This window comes from Alosa alosa, chromosome 19, assembly GCF_017589495.1.
Source record: "Alosa alosa isolate M-15738 ecotype Scorff River chromosome 19, AALO_Geno_1.1, whole genome shotgun sequence".
Taxonomy (NCBI): Eukaryota; Metazoa; Chordata; class Actinopteri; order Clupeiformes; family Clupeidae; genus Alosa; species Alosa alosa.
Window position 1 is genome coordinate 18,281,273 of NC_063207.1, and position 23,330 is coordinate 18,304,602.

Below are 23,330 nucleotides of genomic sequence, written 5' to 3' on the forward strand. Positions count from 1 at the left end.
CGTCTCTGCATGATCAATAATTTTACCATAAAACTTTGTAATTCATGTGAAAAAGTTTGGCCACATGCACGCTAGGGGGAGGCAAATTGTCAGTGATTACTATGTGATCGCTATGTGTTCTGGTTTCTCTTTTGTTCGTAGGCTAACCTATTTAGGCTATAGTAAAATACGTATCACGTAATCCTTCATCAAATTATATGTTTGTGTGTATGATGTGTTTATGTGATCAGTGACCATAGCCTATGTGTGTTATTATTTGAACATAGTTTAGGCTGCGGGTGGCGGATTGCTTATACGAGGGGGGCTGTTTACGAGATGTCTATGATACTTCGCAACTTTTCAGCGAGGGTTGCCTCTGGCTCCAGTTGTGTGAATCTGTGGTAGGCCTGTCAAAAACTGGGACGTCCCAGCATACTATAAAATACAGTAGTCGACTCGACACAATCTATTTTTCCTCTTTTTCTCCCACGACTGCAGTCCGATGGCGCTGAAGAAAGCTGTGCTTTTTAACTTATGGGGTGGTGTCCTGAAAACTCGCCCGTCCCAGTCTTTTCTGAAATACGAGAAATCTCTCGGTCTTCCCAGGTAAGCGGTAACAATAACTGTATTTGTTTCTGGAGTCCTAAGGAGGAATGTGTCTCAGTTTACAGCTTGAACCGATAGATTTGGCCTGCATGTTTTTTCCAGAATTTGGCTCATGGTGTCAAAACTCTATAGCACATGCCAAAGAATAGGCAAATAACACCTCGAGATAAACGACTCACATCTGTTTCAAAGCGAAACTGCAGTCAAAATCTAAAAGTGTAATGCATGCAACAACATAGTTTAGGCTAGCAAAACTGCAGTCAAAATCTAAAAGTGTAATGCATGCAACAACATAGTTTAGGCTATATGCACCATTTGAATTAATCTACTCTCCAAAATCAGTAGCAACACACTGTGCTTTATAAACCTTGCCTTCTGTTTTTGCTGAATTTGGCTCATTGTGTCAAAACTGGATAACTATCTGTGTCAAAGGCAAGGCAAGTTTATATAGCCTACAGCAAATTCCATACACAGGGGTAATTCAGTGTGCTTTACAGAAACAAAAGCAAAGAATAAATAAAAACATAAAAGGGCAAGTTAGGCCAAAGGGCAAGTTAATTAGCCAATTAAGACATGTATCAGTTGGATATAAAGAACTCACATCTTTGTCCAAGTGAAATTGCAAGTAAATGGACATCTAACAATTCTGTTTCAAAATGTAATTCTTGCAGCACCATTTGAATTAGGCCTACTCTTTCAAGTCAGCAGCAACACTCTGATGTGCTTTATAAAACACTGCGGTTGTTACTCTACTATTTTCATTGTCATTTCCTTTTTTTCAATTTCACAACCTTATCTGCATCGCTTGTATCCTCTCAGACTAATCAACAGGGGAAATATTGCATTGTGTTTCTGTATCCACCCTTGAAATGGGGAGAAAGGGGGCAAGTACAAAACTGTGAAATTGTACCGGTGCAAGTACACAATGGCTTACATGAGGTCTATTTGTAGTAGCCTACTAAACCTCTGTCTAGTTGCATTTTCTTGAACCCAGAAATGTTGAGTACCCTAAAGTTTTATTGCAGAAAACGTCATTTATAGGCCTAGTGGATGGAATTCAACTTGGTTGCTAAAAGTTGCAATTTGCATAATTAACATACAATAACATACAATTATTAAGACACTACAGATGAATAGGGTAAAAAATGTAAATAATAGATATCACGATGAAACTTTCTCAGTTGATTACTTATGTTAAGATGAGAAAAAATGTATTGCATTTTTTTCTATTTTAATGTTTAAATATGCAAACGAGAATCTCAAAGTCAAAGTCAAAGTCAAAGTCTGCTTTATTGTCATTGAATTTCTTCACATGTCAAGACATACAAAGAGATCGAAATTGCGTTTCCTACTATCCCACGGTGGAGACAAGACATATTTTACCAATTAGGTCCACAGACAAACATAACATTCAAGTAAACAATATAAAAAGTAAAAATAAGAAGGCACATACAATGAAGAAATAAGAGCAGCAAAATTTGGTAGAAATTGTGCAATTGTGCATACAGTAGACAGTCAATATAATAGTGCAAAAGTCAGGCCAATAAATGGCTGAGGTAGTTTTGTTTGACCTAAGTATGCAAGTGGCATAGTGGTGCAAGTTATGTAAGAGCAGCAGAAGTGTGTTCAGAAGTGTTCAGGACAACAGGACAACAACAACAAGTTGCAAGTGTGCAAGTGTACAAGTGGAGTAGTGCAAGTGGAGGGTGGAGGGGGGAGAGGGGGGAGAGAGTTCAGGATCCTAACAGCCTGGTGTATGAAGCTGTTGGTGAGTCTGGTGGTTCGGGAGCGCAGGCTTCTGTACCTCTTCCCAGAGGGCAGTAGATCAAACAAATTGTGGCCCAGGGTGACTTGCATCACTCACAATTTTTTTTAGTAAGCCTTGCAGGTGAGGTGGGAGGTGTAAATGTCCTTCAGGGAGGGAGAGAAGCACCAATAATCCTTCCAGCTGTGTTCACTATGCGCTGCAGGGCTTTCCTGTTGTATTCAGTGCAGCTTCCACCCACACAGCGATACAGCTGGAGATGATGCTCTCAATGGTGCCTCGGTAGAATGTGGTCATGATGGCTGCCAGAACAACCAGTTTTACCAGAGACTTTCTAATGAGGAGATACAGCACTCAAAAAATCCTCCATAGTAATGCATGGGGTTAGTTTGTAACGCAGTTGTCTACACATATCACAACCCTTCCGGGGCAAAACGTTGACATGTGAATACATTGAGCCAATCATGTGGTGTGCTGTGAAGACATCGTGCCAATCATCTGTTGTGATCTCGCTGCTGGAGCAAGATTGGTGTCGTGAAGCCTTCGCTGCGCATTTCTGGCGAAATAGATGCGATAAGTGCCCAAAAAGTGTTGCAATATGGCCGCCCGAGTGGAGGTACTTGCCTGATAAGGATGTTGAAAAATGGAGATCTATGTGAAAAATCACCTCCTTTAAGTTCTTTAAGTTTGAGCAGTAGTTGATTTTCAAAGTTAGTTGCACTCATCCTTGGGTCGCTTTGCAGTGAACAGTAATCCAGCACAACTGAAAAGCCCCTTACAGGCAGCTGAGGCAGGCAGGCCAATGTTGAGTTACAAGAGTTTTTTTATATTTGGAAACGAGCAAAGGTTCAGCAGATTAAAGGGTGTCGAACTAGGGGAAAAGTGGGAAGTATAGGGCAATGGAGGAGAGGGCCCTTGAAAAGTGGAATACAGGGGGGCACACCATTTTCATCAGGCATTAGTAATAACTCAGGTAATCCACACATAAAAATCCAAACAACTCCATAAGTAGAGTCATGTGTAATGAAGTGGAATAACACAGGGAAAAAAGTATTGAACACGCTAAGAAAAAAACTAAGGCAAGGAAAGGGAAGGAACGAGCTGGAATCTGTAAGTAGTTAGAGAGTAGTTATCTGCATGGAATTAATATAAGCTTGGTTAGTAGCTTATATATTGATGGGCTATAAAAAGGTTTTCATTACCAAAGGTGTCACACAAGAAACATTTCATGATGGATAAAAGCAAAAAGCTCTCCCAAGACCTTTGCAACCTTATTGTTGCAAAACATATCAATGATACTGGTTACAGATGCATTTCAATACTTAACACACAATACTTCAATGGCTAACAGCATTTGTGCAAAAAAGTTTGACCTAATGTGGGCGGGGCAGGTTGGCACACTGATTTTGGGGTTAGTTGGCACATACATTCCCTATGGCTATTTTGTGACAAATCTATAAACTTTGTATTTTACACATAAAAACATCATCAATCTTTATTTTAACATTGTTATTGTAATTACTGAACATAGTTTTACATTTGGAAGCATTTCAGACCTTTTTAAACATTTGAAGTAAAAAAAAATCGGTAGGGACCAAATTGGTCTTGACGGTGAGCCCTACTGAAGAAAAACACACAGAAAATAAATCAGCAAAGCCCTACAGGTAGTGATATAGATGAGCACTTCAAACAAAAGCAAAAGAAGTACTGCAAAGGACTATAACATAGGTGTTCCAACCAACCCCGACTACATGTGCCAACCAACCCCGTGCATGGGGCAGGTTGGCACACGTGCACAACACCACTTTAATCATAATAACTCAAAACAAGGGATCATTTGTTGACATTGAATATATACATTTTGTAGCTGAGATCCCAAGCTTTCAGTTAATCACAATTTGACCATTTCAACGCTTTGTAAGACGGAGAAGTATAACCGAGAGTGAAAAGTGTTCCAACCAGCCCCGGTCTCCCCTAATCAAGTAAAATTTAAAATACCGATTTCATAAACTACTTAAAAAATACAAAATGCACAGAAAAACTACTCAATACAGTAACTTGAGTAAATGTATTTCGTTACTTTCCACCTCTGGTAATGACACAAACTGGCTCTGAGGAGTGCGCCCTGGGCTTCAGGGGGTACAGTATGTTGAGACTGGAGCTGTAACCACGGGCGGATTAAGGAATTAAGTACCCTTTGCAAAATAACTATATACTGCATGCACACACACTCAAACGCACAAAAACAAGAACTGACTGATTGGTGTTCAGTTTTTCTATGTAAGTGTTTTCAGGTATGTGTCTGGGTATTTCCAATTAACTGATGTATTTCCATTTTGAATAGAAGTGTTTTTCCAATGATTACAACAGATTTCATTTTTGAGTGTCTAGTGTAAGAAACATTGAGTTGTATTTTCCAATAAGTGCGTTCCAGATTGCAAACAAATTGCCAACCAAAAAATGTGTTTAAGGTATTATTACATTAAAAAATACGGTTTTGAAGCTTTGGTCTAAACAATAATAGCAAATGTTTGCAGGAAAAATACAAAATGCTTGACCGAAAGACTGCCATGAAACTGCTAGTATATGATCAGTCCAATGTAATAACCTCAATACTTTTCAGTGATTTCATATCAAAGGCCCTTGCTGCGGATGCAGATGGGACTGAGAATGCCTTAGTTCGAGCAGAGAGAGGAAAGCTGACTTTACAGCAGGTGAGGGGATACAACAAATGAGCTTGACCTTTATGACCTTTACCCATTTCTTTTTTTCTTTTTGGGGAATGTTAAGCAGTATTTTGGTCTTTCTCACTTGGAGGCCGTTGTAGGATATAAGGGTCTGCCAAATCAGTAGATGTGAACGTAATTGAAGCTTATGCAATCAGAGCCTCAATCCAGGATAACATTTAGCTCCTGTGGTTGTGGTCAGTTGCAGCATTGACAATTCCGATTATGAACTGTGTAAATGCAAGCCTTTATTGAACTATGTACAATATCTGCTGCCGAGATGTCAAGATAATCAGATTTAACAGATAGTTTAACCTGTGTGTGTGTGTGTGTGTGTGTGTGTGTGTGTGTGTGTGTGTGTGTGTGTGTGTGTGTGAATGTACATGTCTTCAGATGTTTACTGAGCTGGAGGAGGCCTGTAAGAAGGAGGCCTCTGCTCAGGGGCTGCCATTGCCAGCTGAGTTCTCCCTAGTGAAGCTCTTTGAGGAGATCCAAGGTGTGGACTTCCACAGGCCCATACTGGAGGCTGCTGCAGCCCTTCATCATCAAGGTGAGCTGCACGTAGGCTGCCATTGAACTGATGGTTTATCAGTACAATGCTACAGAAATGCAATGCAAAATGTTGAATTGGTTTTTAAAAAAGAACTAAAAGCATATTTAGCTAACTTAACTCAATTTATAAAACTCGCTAGATATGGAAGCAGTGAAGTCAATTGATTTTTGTTTATTCATTGTCATGATTATTATGTCTTATAAAAATGTATACATTTACAGTGCAACAGTTGCAGAAATATATATTTTTTCAATTCAGTAAAGCCCAGATCCGTGACATCATATGGTCCCTTATAGCCTTCAGCATGACCGTAAACTACTAAACATTTGTAGCTCTTTAGGTTCACACAGTTGTTCATGCTTGTCCTATGTCCTCAATTGTAGGAGTTCTCACAGGTGTGCTGGCTAACCTGTGGGTCGACGACACCCCTCATCGCCATCACACGGCCCAGATCCTGTCTGTCCTGGAAGGCCACTTTGACCTGGTGCTGCGGTCCTGCTTCACAGGGGCCCGTGTGCCTGAGCCGGCCATGTTCAATGCAGCCTTGAAGAAACTCAGCCTCACGCCACAGCAGGTACCCTGGGAACCATGCGCGGATCTACTCTAGTCTTGCCACCCCTGTTGCCACCGATCAATACACAGAGTATATTTTATGTTCATACATGTTGGACTGTGAGAAGGTGTGAAACCCGCACCAAACTCCTCTCAAACAGAAATCGCCGATTTAGAATCCCCCGCCCCCTCACAATGGTTTCACCCATCACCATCAGCACAGTGATCCCCGCGAAATTTCACCATTGGCAGCAGATTGCACAGTGCATGCAACTATGTGTCAACTGTCTGTAGGCCTACAACGAAGTGGTAAGTTTGACCACCAAGTCGAAAAAGTCCATAATCAGACCCATAGTCAGTCCATCAGTTAACCCGGCAACAACCTCACTGTTAATCTACGTCATTTACATCCGCAAGACTTTGTCTCATCTAATTTTTTGATGATGGTCAGGTCAGATAATAAGGGCATGCTCATGCGTAGCGTAACGTTTAACGTTTAAAGTCTATTTGTGTGTGTCGCTAGTTTATAACATTTGATTGTAGCCTAAATACTGCTGTCAATGTCAACCCATACACGTGATAATTCAACACGGGTTCTCAAAATTGTCATGCATCCACTTTGGAGATTCGGTGCCGTTTAAGTTGTATAGTCTATAATATACTACTTAACGGTACCGACAATCAAAAAATCCAGTGGAAACTAGATGGCAGAAGTGTGTAGGCCAATCTGCCCACCAGCTTTTTCTACTTCGCTACCTACAGATGTTTTACCGGTATGATATTTCGAAACGCCATGTTATTTCCCATAGACAATCGACGCCCGGAAGTTGGATGGATACGGAAGTTACGGAGGCGGGACTTATTCTGGAGAGGTCTATTTGAAAGTGATTGCAGTACCAGTTTGGCCACAATCTTACATACGGTTCCTTTAATATTAATTCACATTGGAGCATTAAAGCGATGGTTCGGAGTAATTTCACCCTAGGGTCCTTTGCACCATGACCCCGAGCCAAACACCCTCCCAGAACCTGTTTTCCCTTGGTCGAAACCTGGTCGAGTAGCGCTGTCAGAAACTAATGAGTTTCTGCAGTCGTAATGGTACCAACTTTTATCTTGTAAATTACCCCACTAATAATGCCCTGAATGGTACGAAACTTCTACAGTATGTTCTTTACTCATAAAACGAGGCATTGAAAAGTTTGTAAATACACCAGGAGTTTATTTAAATAAGACTTGCCTGATGGATGCTACTATCTGCTACTATACCGCTGCGTCGACGTTACTTTTGGGAAAAGCCCGTAAAAGTCCTGGCAGGAAGCATGCATAAGGATGTAGATCCAGGAATGCACTAATATTTTGTTCGTGGTACCAGTTTGCAACAATTATTAGTTAACACTAAGTTGTAAACACTTCGGAAAAAAAATATTAAAAACTGGATATATCAAAAAACGTTGATGTAATCACTTCCTGCCAGGACTTTTACGGTGTGTGCCAGGCATATCAGTTTGCAATATAGTTTTATCATAGGCTACATATACTACTGTAAACATGCATAAATACAGGTATTCAAATGTATAAAGTGTGTATGTTTATTTCAATACAAAATAAACCACAACAAAAGACAAAGAAAGCAAAATAATTTTAGCTAAACCTGGCCTAAACCTGGCCAGGCTGTAAGATTTGATAAACGTCACATGCAATGTTGCAGTGCACACGCACAACCAATTTTATGTTACACTGCACATTTTTTTTACAAGCGCTTAGCCATGTACACATATTTTATGTCTGTCTCTTTTTTTTTCAAAACACAAATCCAACTACTGCTCATGCAAAATACCTTGTATCTCCTGCAACATTCACTCACATCGTAAACTCGTTAGTCATATTTTTATTTTTGGATATACCATGCACACCATGCTCTAAATTCAGCTCTTCTGTCTTTCATGGGATTTTATCAGTAACAGTAAACATGTAAGCAATATTGAAACAAAGAAAAAAAATGCAATACAGCACACAAGAATAAAAAGAAAAGCAAAATACAAACATGTACTACCACATGGCCAGGTGCAGTCAGTCAATGCGAGAACAGCCACATTTAATCAAACTAACACTGTAACAGCAGAGGCTTTTGCTGAAGTGTCAGCCGTTGTGTTCAGCCCTTTACATGTGTGACATTCTCAGGTAAACATGTTCAAGTCTACCTGCACAAGTCCACCAAATAAAACAAAGTGCTGGCTGAGTCTACTCCCAATTACTTAAATGCTCTCATACAGGCGTATGTTAACCCTCGGCCGCTATGTTTCTCCAAATAATGTCGTTTGGCACGACTGCCCTTACACACACGGCAATCCAGACTATTTTCATTAGTAGTTCCCCGATGGTGGTGCTACCAGAGCAGGGGTATACCTCTCTATCTTCAAAAAGCTCTTGAAGACCCAACTCGTTTTGGAGAGTACCTCCTCTCTTAACATTTTTAACAATCCATCATACTTAACATGCACTTACCATACACTTCCCTATTCCCTCCTCCTACTTTCTCCATTACACCTAACATGCACTTATAGTACATATTCCCTCCTTCTCCCTTCATGTCTTTCTCCTTCTGCCACCATCTCTTTCAGTACACTTATTATAAGTATAAGTATATATACTCTTTTGATTTTACTCTTCCTGTGAGGGAAATTTGGTCTCTGCATTTATCCCAATCTGTGTGAAATTAGTGAAACACACTCAGCACACAGTGAGGTGAAGCACACACTAATCCCGGCACAGTGAGCTGCCTGCAACAACAGCGGCGCACGGAGAGCAGTGAGGGGTTAGGTGCCTTGCTCAAGGGCACATCAGCCATCCCTACTGGTCGGGGTTCGAACCGGCAACCCTCCGGTTACAAGTCCGAAGCGCTATCCAGTAGGCCACGGCTGTCCCAAAACTTGACTAGTACTTAAACATCTGCACTCTTATCCTCTGGTAGTATTATTTATTGTTGTAGTATTTGTAAACCAAAGGTCTCCTCTGTATAGTAGTATTAATTGATATAGTATTTATAGCATTTTTACTTGAGGTCTCCTCTGCATTGTAGCTTTGTTCCTCATTTTGGAAGTCTCTTTGGATGAAAGCGTCCACCATCAGTGTGGACAGTGTACAGACCTGAACCTGACTGTGGCTGTGCTCTTCTCAGGCGGTGTGGGTGGACACTGAAGAGGAGAGCGTGAAGGCCGCAGAGGGCCTGGGGATGGCCGCTGTCCTGGTGAAGGACCCGAGTGCCGTTCTCAGCCAGCTGCAGACACACACTGGAGTGGAGGTAATATCTGCAACATCTGCATTCTGCACACAATATGAGTGTGTCATGGTCTGTATGAGAAAGCGCAGATGTGTGAAAACATTCCTATTTTCTTGTCAATCCATACTAAGTTTAGTTTATAGCTTATTCCGATGAGGTTATCAGACAAAACTGAAGTTTATTCTCTCATTTCATAGCAAAATGTTTCTTGGTGTTTTATGACCCCAACATTGTCTTCAAGGCAGCGCTACCTAGAAGGCACAAGGGCTAGGCATGGGTTAAAGGAGAATTCCGGTGTGATATTGACCTAAAGTGTGTTGAAACATGATACCGAGTGTGAACGTATGTCTCATAGCTCACCTCGGCTTGTCCCCTGTACTCAGAAATCTGCTGCTAGTTAGCCAATGCTACCAACAGGGTTTCGTTGTGGTGCCTTGGGCATCGGCCTAGCCATGAAAATAAATCACTGTTTTACACCATTTACGAGGCTCAAAGTAGCTCCATACTTCATTGGTAGACTTCCGAGGGCCTTGACATTTAAAACGAGACATGGAGAACTTTGAAAAAACACTGGTAGTTTATTTACAAGACGATTTATACAGACAGTACCTTAAGGAATTTTACAGTTCGACACCATCTTGAATTTAGTCATGATAAGTCGAGCGACGAGTACGAACGAACAGGTATGATAAGGGATCAGATTCCAAAAAAAATTCAGTGGAAATGCATGGATTCCAGTTGCTGCTACTAGAAGCAACTGAATCCATGCATTTCCACGGAATTAGTAGTCAGTCAGAAGGAGAAGAAGAAGTAGCATGGTAAAACGTATCTGTAGTCAGAAGGAGAAGAAGAAGTAGCATGGTAAAACGTATCTGTAGTCAGTCAGAAGGAGGAGAAGAGGTAGCATGGTAAAACGTATCTGTAGTCAGTCAGAAGGAGGAGAAGAGGTAGCATGGTAAAACGTATCTGTAGTCAGTCAGAAGGAGAAGAAGTAGCATTCTAATCTGACGGGGTAAAACGTATCTGTAGCAGTGGTGCCAGCCACAGCTATGTTGTTAAACTGGGCAACCATGATCAGGAAGCATGAAGAAAGTGACTTTATGGCTAACCCTAGCTATATCAAGCATGCTTGTTTTGTTGTTGTTGCGACAGTAATTGTTTGAGGCCTGTGGCCTGTGTTTAATGCTGTTTTTCTGCAGGTTAACAGCACAAAAGATGGACTCCCTGCTGCTTGTAATCCTGAAGAGGTCACTCATGGATTTGTCAACATCAAGGTTTCAGCTTTTAGTTACACCCTACCATACAGATGTACAGATTTTCATATTATTTCATTTGCTACCATTTTTATTTTATAATTTTATATTATTATTTTGTACCAAATCATATTATTTTATAGTATTATAAATTGCATATGCATATGATGATATACTGTACATACCAACCCAAGATGTGACTGAACAAAGGGTGATAAAAAGTTTGTCTGCCAGCTACAAACTAAAGTTAAGAGCAAGTATACAGCAAACTTGGTACAGCATAGTCCAGACAGCATTGCTATAGGAAGTCTACAGCCACTAATAGAGCTCGTAAAACGGAATAAAAATTTCAAAAATTGAATACACCCTAACTTTATTGAAACAGGGCAGTTCACTGAAGCCTGCCCAAATTGGGTCCAGTTTTAAGTTCACACTAATTGCTTCCTTGTCCAGCTTAGCCCCTGAATTTGTTGCTTCCTCTCCAGAATGGACCCAGCCTGCCACAAGGAGTTGTTTACAAAGTCCTTAAACAAAGGAAGAGAAAATGAACAGCAGCTTTAAGCTGTGTTGCCTAGCAGCAGTCTGGAAATTAATTTCTCTCTCTCTCTCTCTCTCTCTCTCTCTCTCTCTCTCAGCCTGGGGTTAAGATCCACTTTGTGGAAATGGGAGACGGACCACCCATCCTGTTCTGTCATGGCTTCCCAGAGAGCTGGTACTCCTGGAGATACCAGGTGAGTATTAAAGCCAATAACATGCTATGATTATTCTGTTTCATTTGAAACATCTCATTTGAAACACTGTATGGATGTGTGCTATTTGAAGCTTACCACATACCTGGATAAGAGTTCACACCACTGTGTGTGTGTGTGTGTGTGTGTGTGTGTGTGTGTGTGTGTGTGTGTGTGTGTGTGTGTGTGTGTGTGTGTGTGTGTCAGATCCCTGCCCTGGCAGACGCTGGATTTAGAGTGTTGGTTCCAGATCTGAAGGGATATGGGGACTCTTCTGCACCAGAAGGTACATCTGTGATTGTCTTTTTTTCCTTGCTCCTCACATGCAAAATCACTCCTCCCTCTCCTTGCTCCTCACATGCAAAATCACTCCTCCCTCTCCTTGTTCATCACAATCTCTACCAATCTCCCATTTACATTATTCAAGCTGGTCAGTCAGTGTAGTGAATGAATGACTAAGTTAAATAAAGTGTCATGTCATTTAAAGGCATCCTCTGCAAGTTTACTATACCAAGTGTTACTCTGATAAAACAGCTTTGAAGTCATTTTGACAGTAAACTAAATTGTAATAGGGACAATCACAAACATTCTGTAAGCTTGTCCGTCTATGGAGAACCAGCCTTGCAACCCGTAGAATCACAAATTCCTTTACGGCAATAAAATTGTGCAATTGTGAGTTGTGTAAGATACAAATACTACACAAAAAAATGCACTTGATGCCTTTAATTCATTATTTCCCCCAAATGACTAATGATGTAAGTAGTGTTGAGATGCTTTTGTTTATTGGGATGTGTGTGTGTGAGTATGTGTATTTCCATGAAGTTGTTTAAAGTCATTTTATGTTTATCTGTGTTTACAGCAATTGAGGAATATTCCCAAGAAGCGCTCTGTCAGGCAAGGATAGCGACAACATATATATACACACTGCACCACAACTGTATCCATGGTCCGTGTAACGTTTTGCAGTGCTGTGTTCTATTTGCAGAATTCACATGAAAAAAATATAAAAATAGGCTTAAAAATCTGTTATCCATTCTTTAGGACGGCACAGTAAATGGGTTATTGATGCTTATTTTGATTTTCAATTGAGCACAGTTAGGGTTTTCTGTTCAGAAGTTAAAACTTTAAATGATGCATCAATTGTCTCATTTTCCTTTTTTGCGCTTGTGGTTGGACTGAACCACGAGCACCGGGGGGAGAACACCATCTAGCTGGGCCAGGCTAGATGGTGGACGAAAGCGCCGCCTTAAGTTGTTCCTAAAGAATGGATAACAGATTTTTAAGCCTATTTTTATATTTTTTCATGTGCATTCTGCAAATAGAACACAACACGGCAAAGCGTTACGCGGACCATCCATACATATCTTTTAATATTAAAGGAGCCCTATTATTTTTATCTGGTATTTCGCTGCCACATTATTTTTACTCATACGTCTAACATATCTTCTTCTCATTTTTAGGATGTGGTGACATTCATGGATAAATTGGTGAGTCCAGTCTTCTGTTCCCTCAATCTTTCTTTGTCTTAGTGCCATTTGATTAGTTGATTAAAGCTATCATCTATGTTACTGGTATACAAGTATAAACAGTGGCCAGATTTCACGCACAGTTTTTAGTTACTCCCAATGTAAAATCAATGAGGAGAATTTAAAATGATCCTCATCATCACCATGATGAAGGAGAATTAAACAGCAGGGAAAGCTGTTTCTTTTCCTTTAAACTGTCCAACGGGTGTAGATGGCAGACACATTCAGAGAAAACTTAGGAGCAGTAGCAAGGCAAAGTTAGACTTCAATAGTGGAGACGATGTGTAGGTTCATTGACTCTGGTGTAGTTTTATTTTCTATGACTCTATTTTCTATGAAAGGCTTCACTGGTTTTGTGTATGCATTTTACCGTAATACATAAAGAGCCCCGAATGAATAAAAACCTGAATCAAATTATTTCCTCAAAATTAACATTTGTATTGAATCTAATCACCCGCAGTAAAAATGGGAGTTAAGCACAGGAGAGAAAATAAAGAGTGCACTTGTGGATGCCTGTGAAGCACACACTGCTCTCTGCACTACTGAGGAAGTTTCCGAGAAACTGAAGAGTATACTGAAGAATCTGAGTGTCAGCATTTGGCTTTCTCAATAGGGAGAACATGATCAGCCCAGTGAGGTTATCGGATGGTTATTCATGTGTATTTCAGTACAAACTGCTGAATAAACAGTGAGTAGCAATAGAGAGCTGATGATGCCTTCAGCAGGTTCTGCATTTCAACATGTTTCTGGTCTTATTGTGTTTCCCTGTCACTCTTCCACCAAATAAAGAAGTCCAAATGGGTTGCAGCAGATGTCACCATCTTCACATAACAAACTCTATGTTAGTCTTTGTTAGTTTAAAATCTCACACACACACACACTCATTTACATACACAAAAGCTGCAAGAGTAGGGAATGGAGTAGGAGATGGAGACAAATTGACAAGCGTGATTTATTTTTGCGGAGCGAATGTGCAGGACTGGGCGGCTGTCATATTTTGTAACGCTCTGCGGTACAATCACGCTTTGGGGGCGGTGGTAGTGTAGTGGTTAAGGAGCTGGGCTAGCGCGCAGTAGCCTGGAAGTTGTCGGTTCAACTCCTGGCTTCCACCGTTGTGCCCTTGAGCAAGGCACTTAACCCCAAGTTGCTCCGGGGACAATGTGATCCCTTGTAATATAGCTGACATATGTAAGTCACTTTGGTCAAGAAGTGTCTGCTAAATGTAGTGTAATGTAATGTAATCTAGTTTTCTCCAAGTTAACTTTGAGAAAACTAGTTATTAATTGCTTTGTAATAACTCCTCAACCCTTTAGAATGTGTTTAGTTTTCCCTCATAGTAGATTAGCTTAGGTCTACTGTTGTCATGCTACGTAATCAGTTTTCCAAGGAAACGCCCTATGTGTCTGTCGGATGTGCCCCATTGACATTCTATCAGCACAGGCAGGCAGCTTTGAGAATGCATGGTATTGCTTTCAGAGTCAATGGAGAATAGATTCAGTCAACTTACTGTCAGTGGTGATTGTTACAGGATCCTGTAATTACCTGCTGTAATTTACTGGCTGATTGAGTCATGTAATGAAGAGGGCCGTTGAATAAGCTTTCAACAACAGTTGTGATGACAGCTGGTTAGGTTGCTGCACTTATGCTCACTGGCTGCTGATGCTGCTGGGCAATCAAATACAGTGATGGAGGAGTGGTGAAGGGAATATTAAAGACCTCCTATATATCTACTCCATCAGTAGTTTACTGCCTCTTATCTCTAATATCCCATTGAGCTGCTTTAAGTATATGCTTTAAGTCACACCTACTGTATTTTCTCCCAAAGTTCCCAAAGGCCGACCGACTGCCAAGGTGAGAGAAATGTTGTATATGCTGCCCTAATGGTTTCCTCTGTTTTTGTCATTTAGGGAATTCCTCAAGTGACACTGATTGGCCATGACTGGGGTGGTGCCCTCGTCTGGAACATGGTGCAGTGCCATCCTGAGCGAGTGAGGTAGGGAATTGGCCCATGGTCTTTCCTTGGTACCTATATCCAAGGCTGTAATCATAATATACTTTGAGGAATGTATGCATGCATTGTTATGCTACCATAGTATCACTCACTGTTGTCCAGTGGTATGAATGGTATGCTAAATGGTTAAATGGTATGCTAAATGGTTAAATAACTGACAGGAAAAGGGAGTGCAGAGGTGAGATTAAGTGAAGTTAAGTGAAAAAACCTGAAACAGCATTACCGGGAAAACACTGGCTTGCCTTGCACAGTAATGCTGATACAGATTGGTTATTTCCGCAAATTGTTTAGGCTACATATCACATGGAGCCATAGCAACATAGCCTCACAAAGGCATACCCAGAAAGCAGACCAGAAATGCAAATGTTGCACACCCAAGTTTTTGAATATTTGCTCAACTTTGGCCACAATACAGTATTGGACTTCTTTTCTATATCAATGCATACATTTATGTTCATATGATTGTAGTTATGGTTGTAATTTATTCAACCCTCAATGACATTACATAGAATGACACATGAAAATACAAACAAAAAAAACAGTTGCCTTCTATTAAACATCAATCTTAAAAATAAATGTATTTGTTAACTCCATGGCTACAGCCTTGCCTACATCCCTTTTTTCAGCTTCCCATGACCCATAATTCCCCTCGACAGCAGGATAAGGCACGACAAGAAGCAGCACCTTCCTCACATCCACAATCAACTTAGCTTACTCTCACCTGTCAGTCACAGCATCAGCATTGTGTGTGTGTGTGTGCTGTAGCGTGCTCTGTGTGTCCTGGATTTCTCCTTAAGCGTTTTTAACCCCCTGATTATGGCTCGACTCACAGAGATATGTGCTGGGGATTTTGACCAACTGTTCCATCCCACTCAGTAGCCCACTCAATTACACATCCTGAATTACCTGGATAAGAGTTCACACCACTGTGTGTGTGTGTGTGTGTGTGTGTGTGTGTGTGTGTGTGTGTGTGTGTGTGTGTGTGTGTGTGTGTGTGTGTGTGTGTGTGTGTGTGTGTGTGTGTGTGTGTCTGTGTATCTATGTGTCTGTGTGTGTGTGTGTGGATGCTGGCTGGCATCAGGTGGTTGGTAAGGGTTAAAGATCCCTTTCATTTTGTCCCAGCCGTGGCGCAACTGGCTGGGGCACCTGCACCGTATGCCGGCGACCTGGGTTCGATTCCCGCCCCGTGGTCCTTTCTGGATCCCACCCCAACTCTCTCGCCCACTCGCTTCCTATCGTTCTCCACTGTCCTATCACATTAAAGGCATAAAAAGCCAAAAAAATATACTTAAAAAAAGATCCCTTTGATTTGATGTGCTCCCCAGGGCAGTAGCCTCCCTCAACACCCCTCTCTTCCCGGTGGACCCCAACAAAAACCCTATGGAGGGGCTCAAAGCCATGCCCATTTCTGACTACCAAATCTACTTCCAGAAGCCTGTGAGTGCCATAGCCTACACTGATCCTAAATTACGGTATTATTACTATTACTACTATTGTGAAGGATGCCCTGACCAATTGGACTAATTGTTGACCCTTGGTCTTTGTGTGGTTTTGTTTGTGTGTGTTGGCAATTGTTTGATTTTTTTGTTTTGTTCTGTGGTGTTTCTGTGCAGGGTGTGGCAGAGGCTGAATTGCAGAAGGACCTGGAGCGAACCTTCAAAATCTTCTTTTCTGCAAGTGATGAAGAGGTAAGTTGTATGTGAATTGTGCCATCAAAAGAACCCTCTGTCAGTTAAGAAATGACAGGAGGCTGTAATAGTTCAATGCAACACAAAAGGCTGTGAGTTATGCACCATATCAATTCTGGGGTAAGGTTCCACAGTACTGAATTCTAAAGAAGAAGGTTCACATGAAGTACAGATTATAAATAGTCATGAACACAGTTGGAGAAGTGCTTTCTTAAAAAAGTTTTTTATGCTGTGTCATTGCTTTTAATACAGTATGTCTCTCCAACTTTGCCCTGCAGAAACAGGTCTAATGCACCACCCCAAAAAGGGACAATGGCTGATGATTAATTAATAGAGTGTATTGTGGTTGCATCATTCCCATTTTATAATCTAATCTGCTTGTAGGATACCGTCTATCTGTATCTATTACAGTTGGTTACAACAATGGCAGGGTGATCTCAAATCATTGTAACAATGTTAGGATGAAGGATCTTCCAGTTTTTCATATTAGCACATATATGGATCACAGGTCAAATGGGCAGGAATATCATATTATGAACATGCCAACCAGTGGAAATGGGTATTTAGATGAAGGAATCTTCTGCTGTGACATTGTCTGTAACCTTTGTGTGTATGTGTGTGTCTATGTGTGCACTTGTAAGTATTTGCATTTGTGTATGTGCTGTGAGTGTGTTTCTTTGTCAGAGTGCACATGTGTGCTTTGTCAGAGTGGGCGTGTGCTTAATGTGTAGGCCTTTTGTGTGGGTGTGCATCGGTAGTGAGTTACAGCTGACTGACCGACAAACACATCATTCTCCTACAGGCCAGGCAAGAGCAGGGATACCTCCATGAATGCGGGGGTGAAAGGGATGAAGCCAGTGGCTTGAACAGTGTGTGATTGCATATGCGTGATTTGAAGTGTGTGTGTGTGGGCAGTTAGAGTCATTCTGTGTGTGGATGTACGTGTACGTGTGTGCGATAATGCCAGAGTCACGGCCCTGGCTAATTGCAGTGGCCCTTCGCCCCCGCACTCCAAGCACCTTAAATGCCACTTGGCACATAAAGCGTCTGCAGCAAAATGATTCTGTCGAAGATAAACCTCCAAAAGAATATTCATTCATTTATACAGCAGCATTTAGCACCTCTGTGATAGAGGAGTTTGGACTTACTTTTTAATCTATTTAAAAGGTTGTCTTTTACAACCCAGAGCCAAATGCTTTTAGTGGACTTCATAAGGAAAGTGGCAGATTGACCACGATGTTGCATTTAGGATTTTCTCCTGTGAATTAAGGCACGCCTGGCATGACGGGACTTTGGGGAATTTTATGTAATATTATGAGCAATAAATATTAAATAAGCAGATTTATGTCATGCATTAACTCAACACTGCGCTACTAGTCACTGAATCGTTTTTGTGCATCTTTTCAGGGTAAACGGCCGCCTATTAGCACTTCCAAAGTCTGTGAAAGAGGTAGGTGCAGACAAGACAACACTCGGTCATTCATTCACTGGGATGTCAGAGTGGTTAATAGTTACAGAGAAGAATGAACCAACATGGGCAAAACCAACACACACACACACACACACACAGAGTTGAATGTATTGTACCTCTATAGTTTGAGAAGATGCCATTACTGTAATGTGAACCCAGCATGCCTCCTGCCAGTCCAGTGGAAATGAATAATAAGACATGCTTGACACCCATCAAATGCAAGCCACTGTGAGTGACAGGCATATGTCAATCATGCTGAAATTGGGTCAATGTTCTTTTTCCTTGCTTGAGTTCCAGTTTAGCTCACAAGTTGTTAAAATTACAAAGTGTCAAAAAGACCTACTTGTAATGCAGCAAATTTCAGTGCAGTAGGCTGCTGGACTTTCAGATTCATATTCATACATGTAGGCAGACATTTTTCTGTCAGATGTTCAAATGAAATCGTTCAGAGTTCAGTCTCATTGTGTTGTGTTTCTGAACGGAGCTGAATTGAATGGAACACTTAGTTGTTATTAACCCCAAAAGATAGATTTGAATTCTTTCATGAGTTGAAGGATATAGGGTGGAGATAGAGGCCTCCACACCCTGACACTATGATCTGTAGAGGTAGGCTATCTCCTAACCCTGATACTATGATCTGTAAACAAAACCCAGTTACCTCTGGCACACATTCACACGTGATAGATAAATAGATAGATAGATAGATACTTTATTGATCCCTAGGGGAAATTCAAGGTCACAGTAGCAGAACGCCTATTGGAATTCTCTTAGCACATTACAGTTTCAGTCACTCTGGCCTAGCAACACCTGTGTTTTACACTGATGAGTGAATTCTACCAACCTAATTGTTCCTATAAAGAAAGTCACAGTGAAATTACACTCTCACAAATGGTATGCTATGTATTTCAAAACTGCAGGTGATTGTAGATCCTAGCAGGTGCCTTTCCTGCACTGCTCTCTCTTTTCCTAGTCTCTTCCTCTGTCACTGCTCTTCACATGTGTAAAGTGCACATGACCCGTTTCAAGACAAGCTGTGCATCTGATGCTGTGTTCCTCTGTGTTGCATGGTGATGGCAATCTGCAGGTGGGCTGTTCGTGGGACTCCCAGAGGAGATTCCAAGGAGCCACATGCTCTCTGAAGCAGCGCTGAAGTACTATGTCCAGCAGTTCACCAAGAGTGGCTTCAGGTAGCAGCGAACTCAAAGCTCAAGACTTAAGCTAATAGGCTCTCTTTTGTGTGGTGGTGAAACACTTTTTACTGTATTGAGGTCCTGTGTTTCCTGTGTTTTGAAATTCATGCATGTGCATGCGGTGTCTGTGTCTGTGTGTGTGTGCGTGTATTTTAGGGGACCCCTAAACTGGTATCGGAATGTGGAGAGCAACTGGCGCTGGATGTTGTCACGGCCCAGGTCAAAGGTGAGGCCTCATCTTTATGGACTGATATGACTGTTGATGCTGTTAAAGTGCTCAAAATGCCAGTCTTAACCACAGAAGGCTTGTAAAATAATTATCCTTTAAGTACCCTTTAAATACCTTATCTGGAAACTGGTTTCAACGTGCAAACAATGTGCTCTGTATTTCTGATGTAAATGATATCAGTAAGTGATCTGTAGTTAAAGCCTTTCTTTTTGGGTAAGTGTCAGCTTCCTGTATTTGCGTAGATCCTGGTGCCCGCTCTAATGGTGACCGCTGGAAAAGACCCCGTGCTTCTTCCTGCCTTCACTCATGGAATGGAGAACATGGTAAATGCAATTGTAGCATTTAGACATGTACAACCTTATTGAATCACAGCCAACACTTGGTGACACACAGTCTATTTTTACTAAAATCTCCTTGTATATTGTGTGCTTTGGTCAGATTCCCAATCTGAGCCGTGGTCACATCGAGGAGTGTGGACACTGGACTCAGATGGAGAGGTAAGAATGAGGTTCCCACAGGGCTGTTGGTCATATTCTTCCCTGCCCCACACATGTGAGACAGAATGGGGTCAAGGGTGTGAACCACAACCAATTCAGTAGTCACTCAGCCAACCAGATGGTAATGGAGTGACCATAACACTCACATGCACCATGTGCCATTATCTAGCCTTGAACCTGAGCCTTTAGGTGAACCAATGCGGTCCTCAAACACTGTTCAATGGCTCCGTCATCTCACTACTAGTGGTCCCACACGACCACATCTTTCTGTGAGGAAAGGCATCTGTGCATCAAGTGCAGCTGACAGCCATATCAGCCATGACACATAGAAATAGTTCCCAGAGGCTCAGGACCTTTAACACTTTCTCTTTAGCAATGGTGGGGCAAAGCACTACACTGCCTTCTACTACTACTGCACTACTAAATTGTGCTGCATTTCAAGCTAGAGATGATTTTGCAAGCATTCTTAAAAATAAGTTGTGTAATTGTGAGAAAGGATGTAAAGGATGATTGTTATCTCACTGCAGTAGTTTTCTGTGAATAGTACGGTACTTCTCTTTTCCGTAGAAAAAAAAAAGGTTTATCTTGACACCATTGTACACAACATTCTTCTGAAACATGTTGAGAAATCAATCATTTAAACATACCTCATGATGCTGGTCATGACATGGTTACAAACTCTAAACTCTTTAAGGCTCAGATACATAGGTTTAGTCCTATGCTCTGTTTATTCTTAGATTAATCAATGCATGTAGTAATTTCCTTTTAGAGATGATTGAGTTTGAAATGTCAGTGGCTATACTTGCTTCTGAAAGTGCGTAAATTACTGACCTGTGTCCGTGCGAGGGAATATCTTGCTCCTTCTGTAATATCCCACGTGCACCCATGCCCATAGCTGTGAAACACAGTATTACACTCCTGGCCTACACTGAAACAGCTGCTGTGCTCGAATACAACTGAGCAGTTATAGTCCACACTTCAAGAAGCCACAAACATGAAATCTACTATTTGATAGAGATAGAGATACTAAATGAAGTTTTGAGTGTAAGCACTCACATAATTTAAAGTGGCTTTAGGAGCATAGAGCAAACGAACCATTAGTGTTTGTTAGTACCCGGTATAGCTTGCAATCTGGCATGGCTTAAAAGCTATGAATATGAGACACTTTTTTGAGAGATGAAGCTAAAGGTGAAGGAATCTCCTGTTCTGGGATCAGCAGGTTCGTGATTGCCACTCGCCCCGTCTAGACTCACTAACCCTACCCTAAAGCACAACCAGCAATAGCCTATAACAAGCTTTGAGAACCACGGGCTAGTACTCCATGCACTGATGATGATGTGAAATAGCCTATGATAGGCTGCTTAGAAAGTTTACTTTGTTGTAGTTTTTAGATCATATACACAAAATTAATTTCCTCGCAACCATCCTCTCTGTTATCAAAGCAGATTTATTTATGAGTAGCCTCATTTATTGTGATGTCCAAGTCCCATGATAGTCTTTATGTTTCACGGACAGGCAGCTTGCCTATCTTTAGCTTAAAGTTTCTGTCCAAAATTGCGTAAAAATCATCCAATTAGCTGCCTGCCAGAATTCCAAAAATTCAGAGATTCCTAAACCTCAATTTCACCCACGGCCTATGTTGATAGGTTTACATGACTATCACTTTTTAAAACACATGTAAGTTGATGGTTTTTGTCCCCATCACGTTTCAAAACAAACTGACGCCACTGCCCATGCCCAATAATTTGTCAGTCAGTAAAATGAAAATATGCTGGTTGTGGGCTCCTATGGTGTCAATCTGAAAGCCCTCATCAAAAATGTATGAACTTGGTTCTTTATAGACAGAAACAGAGTCCATGGTTTGAATGGCATGTTGAAAGAAAATAAGCACCTTGGTTGAAAAAAGGAAGAATCTATTGAAAATCCAAGTGAAAGCATGTATTTAAAATTTAGATGAGGTGGATTTAGAGCTTAGAATCTGCCTTTTAAGTGATAACGCACATTCAGTGTATTATTAACTTTTCTTTGAAATTCCAACGACCATTCAGTCGTTGAATTTCAAATGTTTTCGGTCAAATCCAAGCACAAGACAGTGACCTCATGACCACCCAAGCAGAACAGCTAGCTTACTGCCTGCCAGATAAGTGGAGTAGATCAGAGGTTAAAGGGGGGTCAAAGGGCATTAGGGTCAGATGGTGCATCATGATCTACAAGTTCCCCCTTTAACCCCTCTGTGACATAAAGACCTCTTGCCTGTTGGTTTAAAAGCTGTAAAGCGGATATCTGTCTGACGCTGAGCAAGCAGGCGTAGCACAGAGATAGATTTCCTTGGCACTTGTTCCAACAAGCTGAGCTGGTTCTATGGAAGCGGGACTACATGTAGACTGTAATGCTGTGCTTTAAATCTGTCATCTCCAGGCCAGCTGAACTGAACAAAATACTCATCGGCTGGCTCAAGGAAACACATCAGAAGGCCTCTATTGCTGTCATCCCCAAGTTATAAACAGAATTCTGTGTACATTTCCTGTGAGATAGACATGGAATTATGCAAAGAAGTGGGTTATGTTTTTCTTTGTCTGTATTTTTTTTTGCTTTGCATTAACCAGCTATTTGTGTTCTGTCAGGAATTGAACATTCCATGTAGCATTTAAATCCCCCAAACTCATCAGCACAATCAGACTGTTGTGTGGGTGGAGAATGTTTCGTTGCTGTTATGTGTGTGAGTGGGAGGATGCAGATGTGCTGATTCGGCGCCATTGAGACTGATATTCTAAAGAATGATTCCCTGTGCCCAAGGCCAAACCAGGTCATGGGACTCTTTGGATTGTTTCCTCCTGTGCCAGAAGTATAAATGTGCCTTATAAATGAATCATAAATGCGTTTTTACCTTAATATCTACATATGCACTACTGGTCAAAAGTTTAGGGTCACTTAGACATTTCCATTCCACTTCATTATAGACAGAGTACAAGCTGACATCAGTTTTCAGTATCAGTATTGTTTTTTTAATCAGGGCAGCAGTTTTCAGATTACATTATATGCCTACATAATTGCAAAAGAGTTTCTTTCTAAGTGACCTGTAGTGTACCTCTCATGCATCCCTGTCTTCAAACCAGTTGCTTGCATCTATGTAACTTGTTCATTTAAACAGTAACTAATGCCACCTCACACTATATTAACATGCCTGGATTCTGTGATAAAATAATACTGCAGTGCATAATTATTCTCTCTATTTCTTTGCATCTTGGTAAACTTTAATGTTATGAGATGAGGGCT

The 23,330-nt window shown here is 41.1% G+C and overlaps 1 protein-coding gene across 1 annotated transcript; it reads left to right on the forward strand.

Annotated features, from left to right (window-relative positions):
• The first annotated feature begins 151 nt into the window (after window positions 1-151).
• On the forward strand, window positions 152-23,274 carry ephx2 (epoxide hydrolase 2, cytoplasmic). The gene is made up of 19 exons (XM_048227585.1): window positions 152-585; window positions 4,974-5,064; window positions 5,470-5,626; window positions 6,013-6,203; window positions 9,360-9,482; window positions 10,661-10,735; window positions 11,350-11,445; window positions 11,650-11,728; window positions 12,302-12,336; window positions 12,903-12,929; window positions 14,876-14,961; window positions 16,305-16,416; window positions 16,593-16,667; window positions 18,075-18,117; window positions 19,223-19,325; window positions 19,485-19,554; window positions 19,800-19,880; window positions 19,996-20,054; window positions 22,473-23,274. The coding sequence occupies exons 1-19, from the start codon at window positions 482-484 to the stop codon at window positions 22,555-22,557; spliced, it is 1,692 nt and encodes a 563-aa protein (XP_048083542.1). The 5' UTR covers window positions 152-481; the 3' UTR covers window positions 22,558-23,274.
• The last annotated feature ends 56 nt before the right edge of the window (window positions 23,275-23,330 follow it).

Coding starts and splice junctions, on each gene's coding strand:
- ephx2 (XM_048227585.1), top strand. CDS start 482: ATGGCGCTGAAGAAAGCTGTGCTTTTTAACTTATGGGGTGGTGTCCTG. Junction 12,337..12,902: donor CCCAAGAAGCGCTCTGTCAG/GCAAGGATAGCG, acceptor TCTCATTTTTAG/GATGTGGTGACATTCATGGA. Junction 20,055..22,472: donor CACTGGACTCAGATGGAGAG/GTAAGAATGAGG, acceptor TGTCATCTCCAG/GCCAGCTGAACTGAACAAAA.